Genomic DNA, 20661 nt, shown 5'->3' with positions numbered 1-20661 from the left:
TTTATCATTACATGTCAAAACTGATCTCATCTTCATTGTAAAGTAAAATTTATGGAATAAATATATTTTGAAACAAAACTTTGGTTTCATTTATTTTACTTCTTGAAATCTTTGTGCTATTTTAATCTATAAGAACTTACTCAATATTTTACACTTTAATGCAAGAAAATGCTAGGACCGATTCAACAATTCTTATTTTGATTCATTATTGTCAGGAGAAGGATTTGGTTTGTCGGGTCAGCTAGTTTATAAATATAGCGATGCTCGCGACTTTCACCGATACGCTTAGTTTTATCATAATATACTTGGTAAGAACAAAATTATGGATCATAATATTTTCTATTAATCAACACACGGTTACGCGGCCCATTTCGCCAGCATGAAATTAATTTAGTTTAATTTTTGCTAAAATATGGTCTTTTCATTTGATTTGCATACTTAGTGTTCAGATAAAAAAAAATGTCTATGAAATTCTCAAGCTGCCTAGGTATTTAAAATTATGAAGTACTATGTAGTAGATACCTACTATATTTTGTGACTTGTGTAATGGTTGAATAATTTAGATCACACGAGCCGGAGCGAATGCTCATTCTACTTCCACTGTTTCAAATTGTTTAACTAAAAACAGGCTTAGAGCATTCTTTCGTTTTTCTGTGTTCGAAACTATTGTACGGAATGTTCTTAGAGTGATCGCCCGTTCGATGTTAACGGCGCTAGAGCGTGCGAGCAAGTACCTACTTATTAATGCGTTCTTGCGTGTTCACAAAAACATGACGTAAAAATGTTCTTGTTCTAGCTCTGTGTTCGAATTAGAAAATTGGTGCAGTAGTTTTTAACTTTATCGTGAACAGATAGAGACGCGGTGGAGACCTTATTACTACTTATGTACTTAGAAGAAATTTATCATGTTTGAACTAAGAAGAAAGTACAAAATATTTCTGTAACGTAAACTATTGCTTACTTATCTATTGAATACTTACTCAATTCAGTCAGCAGATGTCGTCAAATAATAATTTGCTAACATAATTTTGCGACTATAAACAACTGTGTATAAACTGTAATGTAACCTATCCTATCTTTCAAGTTAGATCAAGCTGCACCCAGGGTGCAAATCAAATTTTAAATCGGTTTAGTAGTTTTGGATTCCATCGCGGACAAAGTGACACGTACTTTTTATACCGAGTGTAATAGCTAAAGTGTGCACAGGAGACTATGCCGTAACTATTGCCGGTATCAAAAAACTTTAAACTGATAAAAGAAGTTACGGAATAATCGCTTGTGCACACTTAAATTACGACCGTTATACTCAAACTCAAACATTCATTTATTCAATTAGACTACTATTTAGTAGCACTTTCGAATCGTCATTACATAATTATTTTAACATTTACCACCGATTTGGAAAGCAGTGATCTATGGAGAGATATAAAAAGATTTAGCATAATAATATTATGTAGTGTGATAGTGTCATATAATCTGGCAATGTGAAACAATATTTAATCGGGTTTATATAGGGAGGAGGTTAAAAATAAAACTTCAATTGAATTTAAGTTTGATTTATTACCATCGAATACGCATCTTACATCTATATATTTAGCTAAACTGGCTTTATATAATGTAAACCCCTACGTCTGACAAAACAAAACTAACAAAGCCAAAAAAAGCTAATTTATAAAAATTCTAATAATACAGAAATCAGTACTAGACCATGGAATTACATGGATATTTCAATCTATGTATATTAGTGGATAAACAGTTTTTATTTCAAAATTGACATTTGGTAAAAATTTTGAAGCGAGGCCATTCATAAACCATTCCATTTTTTATAAAAAGCATCCTGTTATATTCTAAAGCACTCCTGCGAACAGCATGTTAGAAAATCATACACCAAATACAAAAATGCATCGTTTTACAAAAATTCATAAGCCAATTCCAAACTACCCTCGCTTAACTAACAAACTGACTAGACGTAAAAAATTGGACATACATCAATATGTCGACATTTTTACTCCGATACGATGTGACCTTCTTACATTATTATTATGAGTAATTATGAAAAATATACAAATATGTAAAATGGTAACCTTAACTAGGATGTGTGAAGCGAATTATGTACACGATGAGGAAGTACTGTAGACATTTTAGCGGAAAATAAGCTCATGTTATACCGCAAAATTGTGATTCTTTCGAAAACTTTGAATGCTCATAATATTGGAATATATTTGGTAGTTGGAAAACAACAACTTCTGTGAATATTGTTACGCTTACTTATTGACTTAAACTTAAAACTACCATCTATGTTTCTGAAATTACTACTTGAATAAATGCAACAGATATACATATAAATAAAGTTTATAAATCAACATGTGAAAAACGATACAAGTTCAAGATAAATCTATAGCGATCGTTTCAAATAATTATCAGCAATCGTAAATTGCGTAATGTATTCTGTGTCGATTATTGATACAATAAAAATATCTATTCTAAATAAGTAGTCTTTTCCGTCAATTGAGACATAATTATTGCACTAAAATACCGGCGGTCATCACCGTCCAAACGACGTTCTCGGGTTAAATAATTCGTCAAAACTGGGACGGCAAATAATTCGATTATTCACGTCTTGTACTTGAATGTGGATTCAAGACGTCACTTGACCGCTCGGTTTTCTCACAAATACTCTCGTTAGCGCCGGTTTTTTCGCACTGCCCGTTGCTTTCGGGGCCGGAATGGATTTGGGTCTGAGGCTGGGTATTTGAGATACTCTAATTCCAATAGCCGACTTCTGTTTAGTGGCCGTCGTTACAGCTTGCTTCGGCTGCCCTTCGAAAGTGGAACTTCTGATCAATTTTGGAGTTTCAGTTTTGTCGCTTTCGATCCAGACTCTCTTTGCGGGCAACTTTTTCGTTTGTTCAGCTTTCTTCCACAGATTCGCAATTTTGCTTTCGACGTCTTTTGATTTGGGCGACGAGATTGAGTTGACGCTTGACGTACTGCCCTGACGGGAGCCTCGCGCTAAAACTATTGTCTTGCCACTATCGTTGCTTTGCAAGCTGTGGTTTGATGGGGAATTCTTCATGGCAGATTCAGAGGAACGTCTCGCTGACGTTTTGGTTTGTTTCGGTTGATTAGTTGTTTTCGCCATCGGCGGTCTGTTTCTACTGAACTGCGGTAATCTAGATGGTGACGTATTTGCTAGAGATTTAACTGGGGAAGTAGCGCTACCACGTGGAGCAGCTATTTTAGTTTCTGGCACTGGAAGGTTTTTAGGTGGAACTGAACTTTCTTCTTTAGTAAACGTGCCTTGTCGGACTAGAGGTAAAGGTTTAGAGCTGGTAGGTGCTGGGATAGCTATTGTTTTCTGTGATGTTTTTGTGGGAGGCTTACTGGGGGCAGTTTTCTTAGGAGATGAGTTAGCACTGGTTGCTTTAGGCGGAGTTTTGATTGGTTTCGTATAAAGATTCGTTTTAGATGTGGAAGGTTTAACTGTACTAGTTTTTGGAATAGCTTTAACTTGAGGTGTTGCTGGTTTTTTAGCGGCAGGCGTGTTTCGCCTGTACGGGGATACATAAGCTGCCTTTTTTCTCCCTCTCACAGGTTTAGGAGCCTCTATTTCCTTCTCACCAGACTCATTTGAATCTAAACTATTGTCCCTTTTATATTCAGGTTTGACTATTTTTGGTTTCGGCGGAGTTAAGTGTACTTCTGTGTCGGACTCTGAGTGAGCCTTGTCTTCAGAATTACTGTCACCTTCGTAGCTTGCAAAGTCACTAGTGCTGGGATTTAGATTTTTATCGCTTTGTAACTCGCGTCTGTATGACGCTGTCATTTCTATATTTTTTAAATTATTCACTACACACATATCTACTGAAGTCGGGCTCTCTACTACCGGTAAATAGTTTCTAAAGCTCTTAGTATACGTTTTTAATTGCGTCGAATTCAATTCGAAGTCATCTTCATTATGTCCGCTATCTACGTCCCTAAAAACATCATCGTTTTGTCTTTCATCTAAAATTTGTTGATGATTTGGTTCATTCGATGATAAACTATCGTAACCGGTGGTGGTTTCGACATTTTCAAAGTTTGCGTCTTTAGTAACGAACGTGGGTGAAGGTGGAATGTCTTCACTTAACGTTCGCGTTCTAAATCTCTCCGCGTCTTCAATACGTTTTTGTTTTATCGTCTTTTTAGCAGCTAGACGTTGTTTTAAACTCTCTAAATGTGGATCAGGGGCGGCTGCTGTCGGTGCCTCTTGTGTGAGTATGTTGTGAATATCAACGGTTTGAGTTTGGTACCTAGCTCTGTCCTCTAACCGCCGTTGTTTCGCGCTCACACGTTTCTTAGATCTCGATTCAGAGTTGGCTGTCACATATTCATCCGACCGATCGCTCTCAGATTTCGTCCACGTCAAGAATTCTTCAGATTCCTCTATATCCATCGTTACGTCATTCTGTGAGACCGTATCTTTTATTGTATACGTTTGATATCTATTTTTAGCTGCATTACGTTTTTCTTTTGGCGTTAAATACTTGGCGTCTCGCTGTCTCTTTGGTGTCGATTCGACACTGCTCATATCTGACGGTATGGGAGTGCAATTTTCGGATCCTGAGGGCAAATCGGTGACTACGTTGAGCGTAGATTCACAGTCATCGTACACTTGTTGTGCCGTCGTCTGTTCCAACTCTAGAGTAGACTCCACCATCTCATCGAACAGAGATGGCGGGTTAACTTTGTCTAAATCGTGGAAGACGTTTGTAAACGTCGTGCACAGAGGGAAATCTTGCACGGGTTGTTTGAAGTCGAAAACCACTGTTGTTTTTTCCTTTGAATCTGCGACTTCTGATACGATACTCGACACGGATATCATGCTTCCTTCCATGTCGAGGTTTTCCATTTCTGAAGGCGGTTTGATGTTATCCAGAAAACTAACTGGGTTGCTATCGAGGTGTTCGGAGCTGCCTTGATGGTGTGAATTGCTGAGTGCTCGTTTAACCATAGAAGTCACGGGCAAGGATTTCTTTCTGCTTTTCTGACACTTCTTCGCCGTCTGTGCGGTCGATTCGTCCCACTGGCCTGAGGCGCTCAGTGATAACAAGCTGCCTAAATTAGATGGCGGTTTAACATTGTCTAAATCTATAGAAGTTAGCGATGTGGCACTATTTTCCATGGTAATCTTCAATTGCGCAGCCAATCTAGCCGCTTCTTTTTCAATGGCGGACGCCATTAAAGAATCGAACCTCTGTTCCCCGTCATCTATGAGCGATGTGAAACTAGGTGTCGGGATATCGTCTAGTAGTATTTTATCACTTTTAGCGTCATCGCTTTCGACTCCATCGAGTTTATCCGTCAAATCGGGTCTCGAGAATAGATTGGGAACATCGCTTTTCTCCAATAGATCAGGTAAAGCGGTGGCCATATCGCCTATTTCGCTTTTTATCGACGATACCAGGTGTACGGACCCGCTTATAGTGGGGAAGGTGACGTCATCGGGACACGTGTTATCGTTCCACGTGTCATGCTTGGACACTTCCTCATGTTTGTCCCCGTCACACTTGATGTCGGTCCACTCGAACTGACGCCGGTTCTTGCGTGTGAGCGTGCTCGTATCGCACTCCCTGTGGGAGTCATCGCTCCAGGAGCCGTCGAGCACATCTGCGTACGACTCGTTGGAGCGGTTCAGCTCGTCCTTCTCCGTCTCTATGGTTGTGTCAACGGTGTTGGGCGCGAGGCACTCGTTGGAGCGGTCGATGTCGCACTCTATCGACTCTACGGTGATATTCCCCGAGTCTATCGTGGGCAGCTCGTTGTGCTTGGGGATCACATCAGTTTCGTCAGAGCCAGTGTCTCGCGCGGTGTGTGCGCGCGCGCCTGCGGCCGCGAGAACCGCAGACGGCGCCGGGACGTTTTTTGACTGATTCTGACTCTGCCCCGCACTCTGACTCTGACTCTCCTTTCCCTTCAACTCACCTGCCCCGCGAGCGATGACCTCTTCCAAAATAGCGCGATCTTTCGAATATTCTTCTCCGACCATTTTGTCTAACGCGCCTTGTGTTTTCTCTTTCTTTACTCTACGTCGAGATTCCCGCACTTCGAGGCGATCGTCGCTGCGTACGCGCAGTTTTTCGTCCCGTTTCTTGGTCGGTTTCGCCATGCCCATGCGCACGCATCTCTCGAACACTTCCTTATCCGTGGAACCGAAGGAATCGTTACTCAATGAACTTAGGGAGTTACTTCTATCCAATCTTCTATCATCCATCCTAGCAGGTAAGCTTGGTGGACCCTCATCGTAATACCTGGAGAGCCTTTGCCGCGTTAGTCCAGAACTTTCTCCGAAGTACGGCGACCTGTTCATCGCGAGCTCCTGGTCCAGTCTCTTCACTTTGCTCGACTGCTTGATGCTGTACACGCCAGACGCAAGATTCCTCTCAAATTCTGGATCTTTGATCTTCGACTTGTTATGCGCAATTTTGTCGCTTCTATCCAAAGATTTGTGGTGTCTGGAATGTCGCGAGAATTCTGAGGGTCTTTCGACGGAATGCGCTTTTTCCTTGTTGTCTAGTGTGTATTGTGCTCTCGGGTTGACACTGGAGAGTCCAGCTTTAACAGTTTCTTCGAATATTTCTCTATCGGTGGAGCCGAAGGAATCTAAACTGAGTGAACTGAGAGAATCGTTTCGCGCGAGGTTGGAAGTTGCGGGCAGCTTGGGTTTGCTGCGCAGCACGCTGGTTGGCTTGTCATGAGGTATATCGTCTCGGTGTTCTGTGAACAAACATTAAAATATTGTAATTACTTAAAATCATTATAAGTCAATAATTGGTGCTAGCAAGGTAATGTGTTATTAGTGTATTAGTGTTATTTTTGTAACAAATTACGATTAATGTATTTTCTTTCCTACTTTCAATAATTGCACAAAGCTGGCCTATGGTTAAATTTTGACAAATCCATAAAACTAAAGCTATACCATACCATAATAACAAATAAATAAAATATAACTGACCGTCAACAGCTTGTGCGCTGTGTGCGGGCGGTCGCGGCGGTGCGTTGGGCGCCATCTTGGGCGGCAGGGGCGGGGGACAACCTGGACTTACGCTGCAACAATACAATATGATATTTATTTAAATTTTATAAAATTATTGTTACTGCTTGTTAATTACGTGATTGAATATGTGACCTCTTAGATGTGATAGAGAGCAGCAATTGTTACAAAAAAAACTTAGTACACAATACATACTTATAATAAATATAGTTCATCGATGTGTAAACAAAGTTTCACTGCTTTTTTGTTCGCATCGTCTATAGATGGAATTAGCGAATTTTGATCTAAGTAAAAATTTTATAAAAATTTATGTTTTTTTTTTTCAAATTTATGAAAGTTATTTTTTAATTTGATATTTATTGCAAAAATTGACTCTAAATAATCAATAAGAAATTATAAACACACAGAACATATTATTATGTACGTACCTATCACGAATAGTCCTTGGCAGGTCGTGTGACATCATGACCGTCTCTGTGGACGAACGTAGGTACGATGGCAGCGAATGCTGTAATTAAATACGAAATTATTGGGTATTGTTAACTGTATAATATGTATTTGAATATTGATTTAAAATAAAGCACTAGCTGTGCCGCGCGGTTTCACCCGCGTGGCTCCGCTCCTGTTGGTCTTAGCGTGATAATATATTATAGCCTATATTACTCGTGGATAATGTAGCTTTCGAATAGTGAAAGAATTTTTAAAATCGGTCCAGTAGTTTATGAGCCTTTTCATTAGAATCAAACAAACAAACAAACAAAGTTTTCCTCTTTATAATATTATTTGTGTAGATTAAAACTAGTTTTTATACCTAAAAAATGCAAACTTTTTGTGCAAAAATATTTTAAATTCAGATACGTTAAAAAAGTTTTTTTTAGATATTTACATAATATAAGTACTTACGTAAACCTCATCACGAGTTGTGTGCATATTAACAGGCGACACCTCGGATGGCGGTCCTTTGTTTTTAACCACCTGAAATAATTTCGAATAAATTATATTAAGCTATTGCATGATTGAGGCCACCAGAATCCCCCAGCCCGATCCCCCAGGGGATCCTAGTGAACTCATCGGTTCATCAGAATCCCCTCATAATAAAATGAAGTAAAGATGTTATCACACTGCTTAAAAATATTTTATTTATCAATCTAAAAAAATGACCTACGCTTATGTCGCTGCATAGTAATTATATTTATAGTGTTTCTTGTATAAACTTATCAGTTGCTATTTGATCTACCTTAAAAAATATCTGCGGAACCTTAGTAAACAGCAATGTTTTCGCAATGCGTCTGTGTTTTGTGTAATTAATGGCCATTTCGCAGTTCCTTGCGAGACAATACTGACAAGGATGCGTCCTTGTCAGTATTGTTTCATCTATCTATGTGCTAGAGTGAGACATATCATATGCGAAATCCTGCCACACTACTGACAGATTTTTCGTTGTTTCGCTGCCGCACGCGAATGCGTCGGTGTACTAACGGCGTTAAGTAGTTCTGCTCCATCCCCGGGAGCCGGGGAGCCGGGGAGCCGGGGAGCCGGGGAGCCGGGGGGCCGGGGAGCCGGGGAGCCGGGGGGCCGGGGAGCCGGGGAGCCGGGGAGCCGGGGGGCCGGGGAGCCGGGGAGCCGGGGAGCCGGGGAGCCGGGGAGCCGGGGAGCCGGGGAGCCGGGGAGCCGGGGAGCCGGGGAGCCGGGGAGCCGGGGAGCCGGGGAGTCGGGGAGCCGGGGAGCCGGGGAGTCGGGGACCGGGGAGCCGGGGAGCCGGGGAGCCAGGGAGCCGGGGAGTCGGGGACCGGGGAGCCGGGGAGTCGGGGACCGGGGAGCCGGGGAGTCGGGGAGCCGGGGAGCCGGGGACCGGGGAGTCGGGGAGCCGGGGAGCCGGGGAGTCGGGGACCGGGGAGCCGGGGAGCCGGGGAGCCAGGGAGCCGGGGACCGGGGAGCCGGGGAGCCGGGGAGTCGGGGAGCCGGGGAGCCGGGGAGTCGGGGACCGGGGAGCCGGGGAGCCGGGGAGTCGGGGAGCCGGGGAGTCGGGGACCGGGGAGCCGGGGAGCCGGGGAGCCGGGGAGTCGGGGAGCCGGGGAGTCGGGGACCGGGGAGCCGGGGAGCCGGGGGGCCGGGGAGCCGGGGAGCCGGGGGTATCTGCGCAGGTTCCCTACTCCAGCTCACCTGCGCGATGCCCTTCTGTATGCACTCGGCGAGCAGCTCGCCCGCGTCGCTGGAGCTGTCCCCCGCGGAGAGCGCGGACAGGGCGGAGGGCGAGCGTGGAGCCGGCGTGTCCTCCGTGCAGTACACGCGCGGAGACTCTGCTGACTGCGGCGTGTCTGCGGGTAGACGTAAATTATAGCTACACTAGCTGCTCCGCGCGGTTCCACCCCCGTGGCTTCACTCCTGTTGGTCTTAGCGTGATGATATATAGCCTATAGCCTTCCTCGATGAATGAGCTATCTAACACCGAAAGAATTTTTCAAATCGGACCAGCAGTTCCCGAATACGTTGTTACAAAAGTGTTAAATAAATTTGATGACTTAGTCATCGTGTTACGTCTTTCTAATTAAACGTCCACCACTGTTTGTGTATCTGACGTATATGCACGCGCAGCAACTCCGCTGACAGCGGCGAGTCAGCGGACACGTGATAGATGATTATAAAGATATGATACATGTGTATGTGTGGGAGACGTACAATGTGCTGACGGTCAGCATACCCGGGACAACTCCGCTGACAGCGACATGTGTGCGGACACGTGATACATGATTATAGAGATGTGATACATATGTATGTGTGAGAGACGTATAATGTGCTGACGGTCAGTATACCCGAGACAACTACGCTGACAGCGACGTGTCTGCGGTCACGTGATACATGGCTATAGAGATATGATACATGAGTATGTGTGAGAGACGTATAATGTGCTGATGGTCAGTATACCCGGGACAATTCCGCTGACAGCGACGTGTCTGCACAATTACTTCTAATATACGTTTCGATTTATAACCAGTTTAATTTACAATATGATCAGTTTGTTTATAATACAACCGAGCAATCCAGTTTGCGGATTTGGTAAAAAAATAACTTGTTTCGCTTATATAAAAAGCGAATTACAATTGATCCGTACAAGAAAAGATTACCTGCTAGAGTTCTGTCTGTGCTATGATAAAAAGTAGAAGTACCACAGTGTCCATGCCTGAGACGAGGATAGAACAAATATGGATTTGTTGCGCGCAAAAAAAATATAAACAAATTCTTACCTTTCATCGGTTTATTTAGGTCATTGGCATCCGGTAATGGACCAGGATCCCTGAAAATATAAAGAATTATTGAAATCATAATTTAAATTTCTTCAACAATATTTTTAACGTAATAATAAACACATATGATATTTATTACATTATACATATAAGAAATAATATAACGTAAGATAATATAAATGAACAAAACGCACCTGTCATGTTCGAACTCTTCCACTTCGGCACCCGGCGACATGTCCAGTTCGGGATTCGACGTGTCAGCCAACGGCTAAAATTGTAAAAAAAAATAGGTTAGTTAGTTTTAATCAATCCTTTTTTAAATGATGAAAACCGGTGGAGTCAATTTTAAAATTCTGGACAGTCATAAATATTAATTAATAAAGTGAGGGTAGTAAATAAACAACATTTGAGAATCAAGACACAATGGCATTCGTTCCGATTCAACGCAAACTGGCAGGATTACTAAGTTTGAACAAGTTACTACAGTATCTCAATTATTGATTGGCCAAAATACATTGTACAAGTTACTTCTAACAATAAATACGAAAACACCTGTATCTCAATTATTCCCTGACCAAACTATTCAACCACGAGTTATTTATTTATTTATTTCTGATTCCTTACAGCTATTCTTACAATAATAACATAATAATTGAACAATACGCTAATGAAAAGGAATTCCATTAATAGAATTATTATAAAAAAAACATGTGACAAAGAAAATGGAGTAAGAAAGTAAGAGGAAAAGATATACGTTAAAATAATAAAATAAGACTTTCTACCAATAAATGCATACTTTATTGGGCTCATCGTTGATGGTGAGACTGGAGAGGCTCGTGTTCCGCGAGAAGTGCGCGGGAGTGTTCTCGACCACGAACTGAGACACTCGCTCCTCGAACACCGACACTTGCCGGTCTTCCGCTGTGGGGATAAATAATTAAACTCAAACTCAAACATTCATTTATTCAATTAGACTACTATTTAGTAGCACTTTCGAATCGTCATTACATAAGTATTTTTAACATTTACCACCGATTCGGAAAGCAGTATCTATGGAGAAGAATCGACAAGAAACTCCATAGTTGCTCTTTTATAACTATATGAACACTTATAAATGTTGTGATGCTCACTAAAAAAGGAGCGTGAGTGCCGAATACGTGCCAGGAGTGAAACTTCTTTGGCAAGATTCAAAGACACTAAAATCGTCGCCTTATTCCATGACGCGATGGTATTGCCATGACGCGACCTTGAATTTTTACTTTCAACGAGCCCTAATGAAGTTTCACTTCAAAAACAATGCGTGATGGAATCTTAAACTATTGTAGGAATTTTTTTATGAAGGCCTGATATACAGTGACTTTCTTTAATAGGTACAGTTTTTGAGAAAAAGAGCATCCGAGCTTTTATGAAAATATTTTTTATAACATATCCAGCAAGAAGTAATTAAGTTTGTCATGGTGTTTCTTTTACTTCACCATGTCAAAACCACTAAACTGATATGGCTAAAACTTAGCTTGAGTAAAAATTATTTTATTTATTTATTTATTTATTTATTTATTTGGAGATCTTACAGAAACAATTAAACCCGTGTAATATATAAATTAATGACATACAATGGTAACATTAACAATTGTTTCCTCTACGTCTCACAGTGAACATAAATAGAAAAAGTAAAAGAAAAAAAAAAACTCACTTGTACAATAATTTATAGGTATCTGTTGCAAGGGAGCCAAATACTTAAAACTAACACAGATTTCTGAAATATTAAACTAAGGGAAAGCATTAACTAAGCATGTACATTATCCAACGTTAGAAAAATTATACATATAATTGGCTAATTGTACATTTGAAACTATATCGGGAGCATGAAAACATATCTATATCATTCAGTTTGTCATTGTGTAAGACACACATTCTGTGAAGTGGCGCGCGTTGTCCTGCGTTGGTTCTGGTATGTTGTAAATGGAAAAGACATTTCGAACGAGTTGGTCGCGAAGGCACACGAAAGGACAAGTCGGCTAGTAAGTTCGAAGAATCAATTTCACCCACGCAAATGCTTCTTAAAGTGACAGCATCAGTTACTGAACGTCTGTTGGTCAAGGACATCATGTTATATTTTTCTAAGAGTTGGTTGTATGAGCATTTGGGAGAGCATAAGCGATAGTTAAGTGTGCGCAGAAACTTCTTCTGTATCATTTCCAATTTATTTACATAGCAATTATAAAATGGATTCCATATAGGAGATACATAATCGAGGTGTGATCTAACTAATGATTGGTAGAGGCAAATAAATGTGTCCTTTCGTCTGAAATTCTTAGTAATTCGAGTGATGAAACCTAACATACGGTAAGCTTTCTTTAATATGTAGTCAATATGTACGTCCATTGTGAGTTTAGCATCAAGATAGACGCCTAAATCACGAATAGTAGAATCGGTATCAAGAATGTGTTCTCCTAGTTTAAATTTTGATGGAATAATATTTATATTTTTAGTAAAACGGACATGTTTGCATTTATTGTAAGATAGGTATAGCTTATTGTGTTTGCAGTATTCGCTAAACCTATCAAGGTCATCTTGTATAAGACGAATGTCATTTTTATTTGATATGGAAGAATATATTTTTAAGTCGTCGGCATATAATTGAAATTTTGAGTGTTTAAAGCAACTGGAGATATCATTAATAAATATAGTGAAGAGCAAAGGGCCGAGAATAGATCCTTGCGGAATACCAGATGTTACAACTACTGGAGAAGATTTAAAACCGTTCATTACTACCACCTGGACACGATTTTGTAAATATGAAGAAAACCAGCGGAAAAGATTGCCTTTTATGCCATTGAAGGACAATTTTTTTAAGAGCAACATGTGATCCACCTTGTCAAATGCTTTTTTAAAATCAGTGTAGATGGTTTCTATTTGACACTTTTTATCCAGACCTTTAAAAATATAGTTGGTGAATTCAAGCAGATTTGACAAAGTGGACCTGCCTTTAACAAAGCCATGTTGTTCTGCAATAATAAAATGTTTAAGGCTAGAGGATGTTCGACCGTGAACCAATCTTTCAAATACTTTTGGAATTACTGATAGTATAGATATTGGACGATAATTTGCAATATCATTTTTGGATCCAGATTTAAAAATAGGGGTTATAAAAACTGTCTTCCACCTATTCGGAAAAGTTCCTGTTTTTAAACAATTATTAAATATTATTTGTAATGGCAAAGATATACTTCCACTTACATTTCTTAAAAATATGGGACTAATATTATCAGGTCCTGAGCCTTTATTAGGATTTATTAATGGATTACTCGTTAAACTTTATCCCCGTTTCATATTATTAATTATTCTAAAGCTATTATACTCACGTGGCGGCGTATGCGGCTCAGTTACTGGCTCGGGGCGGTGACGTGAGCGTGGAGACAAAGGCACACTTTGTCCTGGAGAATCCGGGATTTCGCTCGGCGATATGCAGCCGGACGTTAGACGACTGGAAAGTTATAAAATATTATATGTAGAAGAACATCTAATCGTACGATGTTCCGAGCCGCCATTAAGTTTGAATCATACTTCCACTGGCCGGTTGGATTGGTTTGTGTGACCTTGCCTTCCAAGCCACTGGTCGTGGGTTTCATTCCCACCCGGGGCAAATATTTGTGTTATGTTTGCTCTGTGTCTGGGTGTTAATATTATCTATATAGGTATTTATTTAAAATTATATGTGTTTGTTTATCAGCCATCTGGTTTCCATAACACAAGCGAAAGCTTAGTATGGGATCAGATCGTGCCGAAATATGTATTTATATTTAAAATACTGTAGCTGGCACTCACCTGACTTCCGACACGATGGATCCCTGGTCGTCCTGCTGCTCGCACTCGGGCAGCGAGCCGAGCGAGCTCGAGCGCGAGAACATGAGCGGCGTGTCCTCTATGAAGCGCTGCGGGGAGCCTGTGCGGGCGGACGTCATGCCCGACGCGTCTTGCACCTCTTGTACGGGCTCCGTTGCGAATGTTACCGCTTTTGAACCTGGAATTTGTGTATGAAATGCGTCTTAGTGTTGTTTTGCTTGAGAAATAGATAATATGATAGAAACAGATTGAGATAATTAATCTATAGAACAAATCGGATAACTAATTAAGTGAAATGTTTACAAAAGTTTGAATGTTGAATTGCATTATAGGTTTAAGATTCTAATGTTATGACAACATGTATGGAAAAATTAAAAGTAATTGAAAAAAATAATATTAATAACTAATCATAACTTTAACTTAAACTTAATTTTTAAACCTTACCTTCTTTATCTTTTCCAGGTGTGCTCGTACTAAGATCTTCTGGCGTTGGATCCACATTAATAGTTGCTTGAGCATTCTTCTTGGCCAAACAGTCTTCCTCCGTCGGCTCTCCTAAACTACTCAAAGAACTAACTCTGGAGAAATAACCAGGCGTGCCTTCATCACAGTAATTCACGGGCTTTTCAGGACTGATCATTCCTGAACTAAATTTGGTGTCAAATATCTCTTGTTTCTCCACAACTGGTACTGATGTTTGCGGCGTTGAAATCGCCCTATCGTTATCGTGGCCCGGCGGCTCTTCTATAGAACACGTGTCCTTTTCGTCAGAATGTGTCATAGCTTCAGGATGCTCTTTTACGTTCGATGTTTTGGGTTTTCCGTCTTTACCGATAATGCGTAAATCGGACATAGAAGTTGCCGTGGAAAAGATTATAGGCGTTTCGTATGGCGTGCCTTCAGTTGCGAAGTGTTTTATAGTGTCTTCGTTTATAGATGGTCCTGGAGGCTCTGATATATCTGATCCAGTTTCTGATTGGTGTTCAGCATAACGAAGGGAGTAGTCAGTTGGTTGATCGAGATCCGTCTCCTGATAATCGCCAAATGTGTTTGCGTTTTCCTTCTTTGTATACTTTTTGCCTTCAACTTTCTCGACGGGCTCAGATTCATTCTTCGTCTCTGAGTACTTTCTACTAAAATCTATCGGTTGGTCGCAAGAATCCTGGTCGACGTCATAACCAGATTCTGTGTAATTAGTTCTCATATCCGTCGTACTGCGCGGAGGAGGGATGGGCGGTTGATTGGCGTATCTCAGGTAAGTAGGAGTCTTTGCTAGTGTTTTCGAGTTTTTCAAACCGTCAGCGCTGTCTACTTTCATAAGATCTTTATTCCTCGGCGTCGGTACTGGCACCTTACCCGTACGCATAACCCTTTCGAAAACTGAGTCGGAATGTGTACTCGTTACGGAGTCTTTGCTATCTGATCTATTAACATTGCTCGAACTGCCTCCCGTCGCTGACCGAGATATCAAAGCTCCTTTTAATAAAGTATTGCTGCAACTTAGATAACTTGCAAGATGCGCACTGTGACTTAATGATATTTGTGACGCTAAAGAACCCATTAAAGGTGAACTAGATGTCATTCTATGTCTTTCTAGATTCATAGCGATTTGCCTCTCGGTCGCTACAAAAAGATTCTTCTCTTCTCTATTACTTGTCATAGGAGAAGTTGCAGGTTCGATGTTGTCGCATGTTTCAGCTAAATTTTGGTCTAATTCTTGTTCCAGTGCTTTTTGTTTTCTAGCACCGAGGGTAGGTAATGCCGGTAAGTTCATATTTCTCGCTGTCGTGTCTAGAGAAATGATGTGAGTTTTGCCAGGTTTCGAATTCAAAAGATTTTTGAGGGCAGCACTTGATCCCATGGCTATCATTTTATGTTTGGAATGTATGAGGCTTCGAAGCATAGGCACTGCCCCGTGGTCCCATAGAAATTGTTGGTCCTGAGGGCATCTCGCAGATAGATTCCATAAAGTACCACAGGAGTTGCTAACTACAGTCAAACTCGGCGACTTCAGGTGCTGTAGGAGGACACTTAAACAATTTCTCTCGCGGAGAATTTGTCTGTAATCTTCGCGAACGGCAATGTGACTTGACACATTCCGCATGATACCACCTGCGTTCTCGACTATCGCTAAGGTCTTGGTGGGGGAGTTATAACTAAGCATATCAACGAGGAAGCCTAGAGCTCCGTCGACAGAACATAAAGCAACTTTGTTCATAGAACAGTGCGCCGTGAGGTTCCACAACGCGGAAAGAACAGATTTGAGCGTAGCTTCCTTCTGACAAGTCATCGCGGCTTTTGTGAGACCTTTCACTGCGCCGACTTCTCTTAGAACTTGTTTACTGTTAGTATCTGCACGCCACGATAGATTTCTGAGGACGGCTGCAGTTACCTGAAATTAAAAAAAAAATTATATTATCAAACACATTTAACAATATGAATGAAATGTATATTATTCAAATAAAGATAATCAATATACTGACCTGCCGCATGTCGTCGTTTGGCGATTCTAATTGTTCGACCAGCGCCATCATGAATTCTTTGAATGAACACAATAAGGACTTGTTATTTCCGTCTCCAAACGTTAAATTCGTAAGTGTCATGCCTGCATACTTTCTCATGGTTAAACATGTGCTGTCATCAGTTCTGCTTCCATGTGCTGCTTGATCACCGCTCACTAGCGCTGCTAACGCTTGTAAGCCACCTAGTTGGCACACCACGTGTCTATGCTCTTCATCAAATGACAATTTCATCAAGGCAGCTACACTTTGACTCGGATGTTTCGTTGTATCATCTTCCATCGCTTCTTTTCCCTCTTTCCTAGATTCAACAATGTCTTCTAAAACGTAACAATATTCTCTAACTTGTTCCAATAGCCGCCATACTCGCGCTTCTCGTCTCCCTGCTTTGTCGTCTGTTTGCGTGTGAATGATATTTCGAAGCGCTTTTGCAGCGCGATCTCTTGTTTCTCTGGCGACTTTTGAATGTATTAATTGAACTAATAACGGTATACAGCCAGCTTGTCGCATAGCTATACAACTTTCCACAGAACGACTCATATCAAGTAACGGGCCGCTCAAATCAGCGTTATTTTCAGGAGATAAACTGAGCAGGGAAATTAAGGAGCACACGCACTCCATTTTGTTTTCTAAGTTGGATGATGGCCGTGGATAATCGCTGGATCCGTTACTGGAGAAACTTCGAACGCTCGATGAATCATGACCTGTCCAGACGTCGCGTTCTCCTGGCCAGGTCCCTGTGTAAAGTTGAGAGGCTCTTTTATGCCGTTCACTCGATCTAGCTGCACTCTCCAACCCGTAATGTAAGGTGCTTCGATAACTTGTCCTATGTGGTTTTTCATCTGAAGTATACAAGGAAGACTGCGTTTTCGTTTGTCTTTTTGGAAGTGCCCCACTTTTCTTTTGTGCTTGACTGTCATCGTCGTCGTCTTCTAGAAAGTTGGGATTTGTAATATCACTTCGTTCATCGAATTCATCAGGCGAGGGTGAGTGATCGAGAAAATGCGGTTTAGGAATTCGGCATTCTATATTAGTCTTGGAATGAAGTTGAAAATCTTCGTCGAGGAAACGCGAACGGCGTGGGATAGCGTCAGGCTCTAGTGTATCTAAGTCTAGCGTAAAATCGCGGACCCGCGCTTTGTCTGCGTTCGTCGTAACTTTATTTCTTGCTTGGCTTGGTTTGGTGTCTTTTGGGTCCGGAATGCGGCGCGTGTCCGACGTCACAGGAGATGACGCACCGAGAGGTTTTCGTGTTTCACTCGACGTTGAAGGTGTGCAGTCGTCACTAGCGGATGGTCCGGAATCAGTTAATGGCGAATTAGATGAGTCCATACTGCTCCAAGGATCTACCATAACTTCGTTCTCCAACTGAAACAAAAATAATAAAATATTAACACTGTACTTGTAGCTTTTGCATAAGTAATTTGCTACGACAGGCCAAGGCAAATATTTGTCTCCAATAAGGTAATCGGCTTTGCAGCTAAATCGGACCAAAAATGCAAAGTTACACTTGGTCAAGGGCAGCCGGGTTTACTGAGCCCGTAAAATGATAATTAAAATTTTTGGTTACATGTTTGTGTTCAAATAGTACTAGAACAGTTGTTCTTAAGTTAACCAAGAAGCTTTTTTTTAAATAATTTTGCTAATAGTGATGTATACGCACACAATATGCCAATTAAACACGCCGCGCATTTATCAAGTCAATTACGTATACAATAACGGTATAAAACGCATATTCTCCATGTACGTTATGTCGAATGTGAATCATGTAAGCGAATAAATTTTGTTGTGTCAATAACTCGGAATAAAGTGAATTTCTACAGCTGTTGTAAAAGCTTTATGATGACAATGACTATTCATTTTATAAATTGTTATAGTATTATCATTATACTTGACGCTACATGAAAGTAGGGTGGTTGGACCATTAGCAATTTAACGTTTTATCTCTGTCCACTACAGTTATAAGACAATTCGTATGTGGACTTTATATTGGTCACTTAACAAGAACAGCTCGCAAGAAATGCACAATTGCCGGCGGATGGCGTCATGCAACAATAGAGCGAGGTATCCGGTATCCACTGCAATAAATCTACATGAAACAAAGATTCAATCGAAATGCAGCGCTGAATTCAAATGATTAAAACCAACCGTACTGTAAATTTCATGTTAATATAAATAATAAGAGATGGATGATAACTATCTCTGTACGTCGACTTACCAAATCTCTATCATTGGACGTGACATAATCCAGCGGGTTCCCATTCTCAAGATCGACGCCGGAGTCGTCGGGATCACCCCTGCGTCTCTCATGTCTCATGACTTCGTGAAAATTTCTTATGGAATTAAAGTTTATACGCAGATCAGTGGTAAAGTCGTCGTAAAGTTTGAACTGATTCGCGTTGAACTCCCGTCTCGTTGTCGAGAACATCGCGAGTGTTGGCTACGGGACGGTTCGAGTTCCTGCTACTGTACATCACTCTGTAGTAATCGCGATTCATTTTCGTTTCCAGCGGATCAATTAGAGGGAGTATATCGAATTGTTTTCACTTGTTACTCATTGTGTAGTTTGTTATCGTTCACTTTATGTAAATAAGTCTGGAGTAGTGTGGAAAATGTTATTAGCAGTTGCGTTAGTTACGAGTAATTGGATATAATCGCGTTTGGCATGAATATTGAGTGAGTTGATTATTTTGAGTGATAGTTTCGTTATGTAACAATTAATAAAACTATTTATCGTTATAAATATTAATTAAATATTACACAAGACAAAAAATACATTTCGTAAGAGAAATTATGTGATTCTTGACTACAGTGAGCGTGAGTAATGATAAATGAACCTTTCTAACTCAACGTTGAAAGTTCCGATTATATCACTCAGAAACTAATGTAAAAATTTAATACGTAATTGTATGATGCATTAAATCTATACTTAATAATTCATTACACTAGAGACATTACAGCGATAAAATTCTTCGCATCGTGGAATATGAAATAATAAATAATTAGGTACTGTTGGTATTATAAAATGTTTATAGACTAAGGCGAGTTCAATGCACATGCCTAATTTATTTTTAGTACCCATGAATTAGACCAGAAATATTGCAGATAACCTAGTATTTACGAGAGCTACTCCAGCCGTAAACATAACTCATTCCGATTTAAACAAACTGGTGGGTTGTATAAACCATTACAGTAAAAAACTGGAGCAAGAATATTTATAACAACCGATTGAAAATAATAACAGCGATCGAGGAGTGTGAAAAAGTTTATAGTAACATGTGATTTATGAATATAATTGCACTCATATTTAGACGAGTATGTGAAAGATAGTTTTTATAATGCTTCAGTAACACAGTAAACGAACCAAGTACGGTAATTTTAACTTGATTTTCTTTTGTATTAGGCAGTAAATATAGAACTCGATATTCGTTTGTATAAGATGGATTTTCTTGAGCTACCAATCCAATGGGATAAATCTAAAAATTTAGACTATCCATCAATCTAAATGCTCATAGAATCCCATGCATCCATGTAACCTTGACGTGAAATAGATCCATATCGTTAAGATATTTTTAACTTGAACCGTATAAGATGGCGGAGTGCCAACTAATAAATAACTACTTGTACTAGTGTGGGACAATTTTTCACATTACCGACATTAAAATAATGAGTCAGACGAATATATTATATATACCTTCCGTAATAAGTACTATTAGTGTTTATGGCTGCATTTACATGAATAATGTGTTCGTTTTTTTGCTTTAAATATAAGTAACTAGCTGCTCCGCGCGGTTTCACCCCCGTGGCTCCACTCCTGTTGCCCGTAGCGTGATGAACCTATAACCTTCCTCGATAAATGGGCTATCTAACACCGAAAGAATTTTTCAAATCGGACCAGTAGTTCCCGAGATTAGTGCGTTCAAACAAACAAACAAACTCTTCAGCTTTATAATATTAGTATAGATGAGATGTGAAGTATTTTAAAGATTTATAATAATTGCCCAATATTCTTAAATTA

At 40.4% G+C, this 20661-nt stretch overlaps 1 protein-coding gene across 1 annotated transcript in view; it reads right to left on the bottom strand.

Moving 5' to 3' along the window:
• Positions 1-1540: 1540 nt before the first annotated feature.
• Positions 1541-20661, bottom strand: part of LOC123695124 (adenomatous polyposis coli protein-like) — a 40008-nt gene continuing 20887 nt past the window's right edge. Inside the window, 14 exon segments of the mRNA XM_045640856.1 lie at positions 1541-6756; positions 6995-7086; positions 7462-7541; positions 7937-8008; positions 9197-9351; positions 10279-10328; positions 10473-10546; positions 11075-11199; positions 13644-13765; positions 14107-14302; positions 14569-16516; positions 16608-18011; positions 18862-19050; positions 19052-19238. Of these exon segments, the coding sequence (XP_045496812.1) occupies positions 2639-6756; positions 6995-7086; positions 7462-7541; positions 7937-8008; positions 9197-9351; positions 10279-10328; positions 10473-10546; positions 11075-11199; positions 13644-13765; positions 14107-14302; positions 14569-16516; positions 16608-18011; positions 18862-19050; positions 19052-19141 (8715 nt within the window). The 5' untranslated portion in view covers positions 19142-19238 and the 3' untranslated portion in view covers positions 1541-2638.

Source organism: Colias croceus, chromosome 10 (assembly GCF_905220415.1).
Source record: "Colias croceus chromosome 10, ilColCroc2.1".
Classification (NCBI taxonomy): domain Eukaryota; kingdom Metazoa; phylum Arthropoda; class Insecta; order Lepidoptera; family Pieridae; genus Colias; species Colias croceus.
This window is presented reverse-complemented; position numbering and strand designations above follow the sequence as displayed.